This window comes from Nanorana parkeri, unplaced genomic scaffold (genome assembly GCF_000935625.1).
Source record: "Nanorana parkeri isolate BGI_ZX_2015 unplaced genomic scaffold, ASM93562v1 scaffold2058, whole genome shotgun sequence".
Classification (NCBI taxonomy): Eukaryota; Metazoa; Chordata; class Amphibia; order Anura; family Dicroglossidae; genus Nanorana; species Nanorana parkeri.
In genome coordinates, this window is record NW_017308326.1 from 11,609 (window position 1) to 19,713 (window position 8,105).

General features: G+C 39.9%; 1 protein-coding gene across 1 annotated transcript in view; it reads left to right on the plus strand.

Moving 5' to 3' along the window:
* Positions 1-1,306: 1,306 nt before the first annotated feature.
* Positions 1,307-8,105, plus strand: part of LIN28A (lin-28 homolog A) — a 19,594-nt gene continuing 12,795 nt past the window's right edge. Inside the window, exon 1 of the mRNA XM_018572520.1 lies at positions 1,307-1,337. Coding sequence (XP_018428022.1) covers positions 1,307-1,337 — 31 coding nt within the window. The remainder of the gene's footprint in view (positions 1,338-8,105) is intronic.

Consider the following 8,105-nt stretch of genomic DNA (forward strand, 5'->3'; position numbering starts at 1 on the left):
TTTGTCCCATACAAGGGTGTGACACACAAGCATGATGGTCTTTTAAACCTCTCAATGGGGGTTGAAGGGAGTTATCACCTTTTAAACAGAAGCTTCACAGAAGACTCTTGGAGCCAACAGCACACAGGGAGTCTGACCCTGCTGTCTCCTGATCAGTGCATTCCTAATGTTGGCAACACCTAGTAACAAAAGCCAGCCAAAACACTGATCAGGTCTAGCTGATATGTGTAAGCAGACATCAACATAACTGGTTTGATATATAAGTTACACAATGTGTAAGTGTAAATTTAGGCAGGATGCAAGAGATCTATCTAAGACAAATGTAACAATGACTGCACTGCAATATTTAAAACAGGTAAGATAAAGTAATCATTACGTGAGTTTCCCCAACCTATCTATTCTGGTACCATCTGCAGTTAAAGGGGTACCTCAATTTACTGCGTTCATTCAAAACCCTATATCATAAGGCTCTGCATCATCTTTAAGTATCTCTATGAAACACAGCCCATTCAACTTCAAGTGTTCCTTAACACCCCCTCCCCTCTGCTCTCCTGTGCTCTGGGGGAGGGGACCGATTTAAGAGGAGATGGAATTGGGAAATCACTCCAGGTCAGCTCAACCCCTGACTGGTCATCTTTCAGCTACATTTGTCCAGGGAGGTGGGATTCATATGGGAGGTCTTAATAGTGTGCCCAAGTGTGGTAGTCATTCATTTCAGTCCAGGCAGGTGGTCTCTGCTGCTGATTGGATAGTTTGGGCACCCAGAACCATAGGGTGCTCTTATCTTCAGAGAAATCCCTGTTTGAATCTTCTTTCTTGATGAGGTGCATGTGAGTGTGACAACATGACAACATTTCGTCATGAGGACCTACGTAGAAGCTCTGCTTGACCTCTGATAGAAGACCATCACTTAACCTTAAACTCAGCATGGCAGAAGGTGATCGGATTGAGGGGGTAGGGGCGGGCCATGGAATTTAATCCTAAAGGTGATTTTGCTAAAAATTTTGAAATCGTTTTCTTTAGGAGGAGAGGGGGAGGGAAGCTTTGCCAGTTGACCTACCATTGTCTTGCAGAATTTTGAATCTTTTCAAATGCAATCGCCCTCCCATCCCTATTGTCCTAAGAAGATGTAGCAAACCTTGTTGTCTCTTTTGTGCATTTAATTTATTTTTTTTACTAGTTTTGGGGGAGGGGGTGAATTGAGAAGGTGAAAGATCTTGTTAGACTGGAGACCACAGACTTGCGGTGGGGACAAGACTTCAAGGGAGTTCTTGGGATACTTCATTAACTCAAGAGGAACTCATAAATGGGTTCTGTTACCAACGCTGAGATTCCAGGTGATGAATGGTGGCTGTGGGAAAGGTCTTGGATGCGCAGACAGATAGGAGGAGATGGGTGTCTAGCCTGGGATGGATTTGGCTGGGTGCCACTAAGCTTTGATTTGCTTTGGGGACATTATCGTGTCTAGATATTGGGAGAGAGGAAGACCTCCCTTCTGTTTCTGCTGCAAGCGAGGAAATTGCTCTGATCTTGTAACAGTGACCACTGGGTAAAAGAGGAGAGAGATTTATGACTGAAAAGTGTTTTATGCTTTTTGAGTAGAACTTAAGCCAGAGTATTCTAATTCAGCTTTGCAATGCTTGTTGAAATTTGTTTTGTTTGTTGTAAAACACTGGATTGCTGAAACAAGTTTGCTGTGCTCATTAGTGCTAAGGTCACTTTATTATTTTATTATTTTTCATTGTGCTTCACCTAGTACAACGTAAAAGCAGTAAATATGTTACTGCACTTTTCTTAATCATCTAGTTGTACCTGTTACATTAGTATTGCAAGTTATCATTTTGTTTTTTAAAATAAATACATGAATGTCTAAATTCATGTTTTGAAAACGGGCTGACATTTGCTAAATAATCAACACTGATGATTAGCTAATCAGAGATTGTTTTAATTTCAGAGATCTATATCTATGTATATTTCACTGTCAATGAAACACTTGAAAGTTTAATGTGTAATAATACAAACTGATTTCTTTTAAATCTACCCACGCAAAGCATATTTTATTATCTGATAGATGAAATTGTTTTAAACTGGTCATACAAGTTACAATCTGTGCAATCTACTAATTTTAGGTTGAATGCTACAGATCTAAAAATATCTTACATAAATGAAATTAAAAACTGAAACAATAACAGGGATGCATGTGGCTAGAAACAATAATGCATGTGGCTAGTTTTACAACATGCAAACATCTAGTAAAATAAATCTCTGTCTTATTCAATAACTTTTTTTATACAACCTGGATATTATCTAAGCCTATATACATTTAGATTTCTGTACAATTCTTTCAAAACATAATAGCCTATACAATCAAATGGAGCATGCATGGCCAGCTTACTGGGATAATTATGTAGGCTGCCATTGATAACATTCCATTGCCATTGATAACATTCCACTGCCATTGATAACATTGATAACAAAGTAAGCATGCAGCAACAGAAGTCAGATCTACCGTGTGTTAACAGTGTGGGAGGTGAGTTGCTTTGCCATTCATTTGAATGGCACCTCAAATGCACCTCCTGCCCGCAATGCGCACGATCACGCCACAACAAGCGGTACCGCTATACCATGCTTTGGGATGTGATTATAAAAAAGCAGTGAATGCACTACTTTTTTTAATCACACCTCAAGGTATTGTGGTACCGCACGTTGCGGTGTGATCTAGTGCATTGTGGATGAGAGGTGCATTTGGGGTGCCATTGAAAAAATTTGCAACGCACCTCCCATCCGGTACGGTGCGATTAACATGAGTGTGGATGGGCCATAAGAGCAGTGTAATTTCAGATCATTGGAAGGGCAGATTAACATTAGGAAATTTAATTTTAGGTAGTAAACTGGTTTTTGCTTTTTATATGGAATTTGATTTTTTATTGGTCTGGCACAGATCATTTATTGTGTTTTAACATCTAAGTATAATCAGTAGCTATGCTCAGACAGGTCATGTCATGAAAGTTTCATAGGATAACCCATTAGATTAGGCTCAGTTGAGGAGCCCCCAGACACTTTCAATGACATTCTCCTGAAGTGGCTATATTCATGCTGACTAGGAAACTTGTTCATGTCCATGGACAGTTGCTGATAGTCCTGCTTGACAGATTTGGAGGAAGCAGTTGGTAAATGTTAGAAATCCGATTGCTGCTGTTTCACCCAAGAAAAACCAGCACAAGGATTGTCTTTTTGAGTGTGCCCTGATCCTTCCCATTTCTATATTTGAAAGAGTAACTCTCATTGGAGGTCCACAGCCATCTTTATGTCTTATCTGCCAGATTAGGTTGTATAAAAAATTAAGAGCTTCTAGAGAAGATGTGGTCATGCAGTGTTGTCATATGTTAACATTTACGAATTTCGGCCGATTTTTGATGAACCAGCTGAAATTTGCACAGTGGATGCCACTGTCGGCACCTTTTCGAGTGGCATCCCTTCATCAGCTGATCAAAGGAGCCGCTTGAAGAATGTTCAAACCAACAGAGCAGGAAGACAATCAGCTGCCAGCTCTATTTGGATATACTGACAGTGGCTGCAGTCACAATACAATGAAGACAGCGGGAGATTCCACGTTCAACGCTCAAAAGCATTGATGGAGGAACCTGTTATATTTTCTCTGTTTAGCCCGCAGGTTGAACAGAGAAAATATTACAGTGTATGGCCAGCTTAACTATGATTTTTAAACCCACTGGTTAAAGAAAATCTGTACTGGAAAAAAGTGCCGTGCCCAGGCTGCTGACCATTTTCTGAATGCTAGATTTCTGGTTATGTCTGACTTTAGTATTTTATGAGTCACTGACTTAGAACAAGCATCCAGCAAGTGAAGTAACAGTAAATTCAGAAATCCTTCTCTGCATACTTTTCAGTGACTCGGAAAGTAATAACGCCACAATCAGCAAAACAACCAGTAAACTAGGAAGCCAGGCAACTGGCATTTTCAGAAAAGCCAGCAATAGTAGCAATTTTTTTTTCTCAGTACAAGTTTGCTTTAATGGCACATTAAAGTGAGTTGAATGCTAAAAATGCCGACAAGTACCCTAACTAATAAAAATGTATCCTATGTGTGTATCAGTCAGCTGTAGGTCCTCAAATCATCTCTGAATTGGTGCTAACACTGTCCTCCCTTCTAGAGGGTGGCTACTTTTGTTCTCCATGGTCCCTGTGTGTGTTGTAAAGTAGCCACTGCTCCAAGCTCGCTCCTGTGATGGACTACAATCTCACATTTAGTTTACTCATTTGTATTGAGATTGTAGCCCATCACAGGAGTGAACTTGGAGCGGTGACTACTTTACAACACACACAGGGACCATGGGGAACAAAAGTAGTCACCCTCCAGGATGAAGGACAGTGTCAGCACCAATTCAGAGATGATCTGAGGATCTACAGCTGACCGATACACAAATAAGCTGCATTTTTGTTAATAGTTAAGGTTCTTGAATGCATTTTTAAGGTTTAACTCCTGAGTTTAATGTCACTTTAACTGTATGTAAAAAAAAAAAGCAATATAAATTGCTTCCTAACTACAGCAGGTGCTAGAAACAAACACTGACCTACAGCTGGCCCTTTAGAGAATCACAATGTGTTAGGTTTACATATTACTGCAAGAAAACTTACAGTCGTGTCTTGGGGTGATTTGACAATTATTTGTAGACCCAGGGCTGACTTATAAAGGGTCAGTTGCTGTGTTGGGGATCAGAGTTTAGGATATCTACCACAATTGCTGTTGCTCCAACTTGAGCTAAGCAGTGCCGAGTGCTAGAGGTGACTCCTAATGCAGCTCATCTCCTCCTCCCTCTCTTCCCCATTCAGCAGAATGTTCCTATTCATGGACCTGCTAGCTGATCCTCATATCTGAGGGTGGTCTGATCATGCATGGTGCTGATGATGATCTAAGTGCTTTTCTAGGTCTCTGGGTGGCCACAGATATAGATCACCCAATACTGCTAATTTGGTCAAAATAGGGTAACGACCTTGTTTGTGCATACAAAACAGCGGTCCCCAAATAATGGTGAGAATGGTTAAATGCCTGGCATGGTTTTTTTTTTTGTTCCATTGGGGAGAATTACTTTTACTTTCTATCCTGTACATCCGGAAGGAAGACGTAATCTTTTCAAAAGTAAGAGAACATCGCTCTTAGACAGATGTCACCAGAACAAATGTCCCCATTGGAATATATCCCTGAAATTTCTGTCCTGGTGTTCTGGCCCATCAATGTCCAATAGGGAATTGCATGAGACAGGAGGTGGCAGACCATCATTGTAGACAAATATTCAGATTAACATATCAAAGCACCCTAGGCTTGGGGGCTTCCAGAGGCCTGAAGATGATGTGGTATTGAACATAAAAGTGCTTGTATTGCATACCAGATGCTATTTTACACTGGCTTAGGAAAGGAGGGTACGCTTTACTTTGAACCAAATGTATAACATATTTTTGTTGAAGATTAGCATAGTTATCATTATCGGTAACAGAATACAAATCTTTACATAACATGTTTACATCATACCATAATCATTGTCAAAATCATTTTTATGCACGCGCAGAAAATCTAGTTCATGTTTATATACTACAGTGCAGTTGTTGTACTCCAGCATTGTTAATATGAAGCTGTTATGTTGTAATGTGATGAGACTGAATGGCAAAACCTAATTTCATTGCCTTTAATTCGCACTGCAAGAACCAATGATCTACCAACACTGTAAAAAATAAATGTATTCATGTGTTAATATGCTTATTATGGCAATGACAACAATTTAAACATAGTAAAGAGATCACAGTAATTTATTTTCCAAACCAACAAATGTCTTTCAGAGAAAAATGCTCATCCGACACTCACACGTTACACAGCTAACCTATACTTAATAATAAACAGCATAATTATTGTTATAGTCATATTATGGCATAGCTAAAACACAAATCTGTCACATATGAAGCAACAATACAGTGCTGTAGTGTAGCACAATGAGGCTAATTGAGGCAGCTGCCTTAGGCGGTACTCATGGAGTCACAGTGGGTGGTGGCACTGGTGAGTGTGCAGCTTAGTAATGCTGAGCCTAATAAAATCACTTTTGACAGTGCAAGCTCAACATCACTGAGTACAGCACCGCCAGCCACTGCACCACAGCAAAAATGGTCGCCTCGGGCGGCATCTGCCACCAGCATGGCCCTGGTGGTCACCATGATTAGTAAATAAATAGAGTAATTATAATGTAAAGTAAATAACTATAGTTAGTAAAATAATGTATTTTATTTTTTTATCGGTGTACCATTGGGGAGAATTACCTTTATTTTCTGTCCTGTACAACTGGAAGTGAGAAGAAATCTGAAAGTGAGGGAACGGCCCCCTTAGACAGTTGTCACTGGACTGGAAAAATTGTATATAGTCCAAGATTTCCCATTTATTTATGTTCTGGTGACAATTCCAAATTTTGAGTCACTTTCAATGCCAGTGACAGAGTTCACCATGACTATAAGAGAGGTTGAATCTCCCCATTTGGGACACATACAGCAATAAAAACCGGACAGTGGTTATAACCCTTCCCTACTCTATCCAATTTTTTATAAAGCTTTCAATAAACCAACTTTAATATAATTTCGACATAATGCCAAATGTCAAACATTCCTATCTATCTAAATAGATTAACCCTTTAAATATGTAGAACTATTTTGACATTCACCTCAGATAATAATTAACATTGTGAAGAAGTCTCCAAATATCCTGAAATTACCGGTATATACCTCTTACCAATTAGCAAAAATTTGTCATGGTTCTGATGAAACTTAAGATGTGATTGGGTGCTATGGGTTACTGCACTTAGGACATCATCATTGCACTAATGATTAAGGATTATATATAGAGCATATTTAGGGCTAGTTGAGTTTATTTTTAGTGTTCTTTGTATGTATGTGTTCTCCTTTTCTCTGTATTGTTATTTGTATACTGTTGCTTTAAGTTTTTTACTTAATTTCTTTTTTCAACTGTTTTTTTTTTATTTCTGTGAAAATAAATATTTTTGCTCAAGAACAGGTCTAGGCTAGTCGAAACAAACTTATGGAACCTTCAGGAGCCATTTAAAGCCCATTCCACCCTTACAGAACACAATTTTACCTTTCTAATTGACTCCTATGAATTTTGCCAAAATTGTGAAATTTTCTCTAAAATTATCAATTTTGTCCAACATTTTGGGAAAATAAAAGCTCTCAATTTCATTCATACCTACTAATGATTAACTAAATAAACCTGAGATACTTATATGCTATAAACCTACCAATATAGAGCTCTATGCTGTGTAATAGTTAAAGGGGAAATATGGGAAGAGTGAAATACACTCATTCCCATATTAGAGCTCTATTGATTGGGAACTGAGTGATCACATACCACTGATTGCTCAGTTCCAGATCTTCTCCCTGCAGAGAGAGGTGACTGTCAGTTTCCGCATGGATTCCCCCTTCCCCTCTCCGTTCCTCCAGTGCTGACTGGAGGAACAGATGGGGGAGGGTGTGGGCACAGCCGGGTCGGCCTCTAGAGAGCGGGGTGGATCCCAACAATATTGTCGGGATCTGTCCCGGCTGCGGCACAGCTCTATGCTCTCAGCATACACAAGGCAATAGCCCACTATATGCTAAGTTTTGGATTACAGGAGAACATTAGTGTATGTCCTCCTGTAACCCTAAAGAGAACTATGGCAAAAAAAGGTTGGGCCATAGTTCTCTTTTAGTATATAATTGACAGTGTACTTTACACTATGGGTTGTGCTTCAATGGATTACATGAGCAAATCCATAAATGGCCATAGTGAAATCAATATGCACAGGGCCATCCTTATAATGAGGCAGTCGCAGCATCCCAGGTTGCTAAGAGCTCTTAGAAACCTGTGACGCTGTGTCTGGCTTCCCACCCAACTTCCTAACATCAGTTGCCAAGCAGCTAAGTGGGATGCTCTGACTGGCGTTTTGACCAAGCTCCTGGCAACCAGTGATGTTAGTAAGCTGGGCAGGACCAGGCAGAGAGCTGCTGACAGCACGGCTGTAACGCAGCTGCCCATCCCACCGCATCTCCCCCCC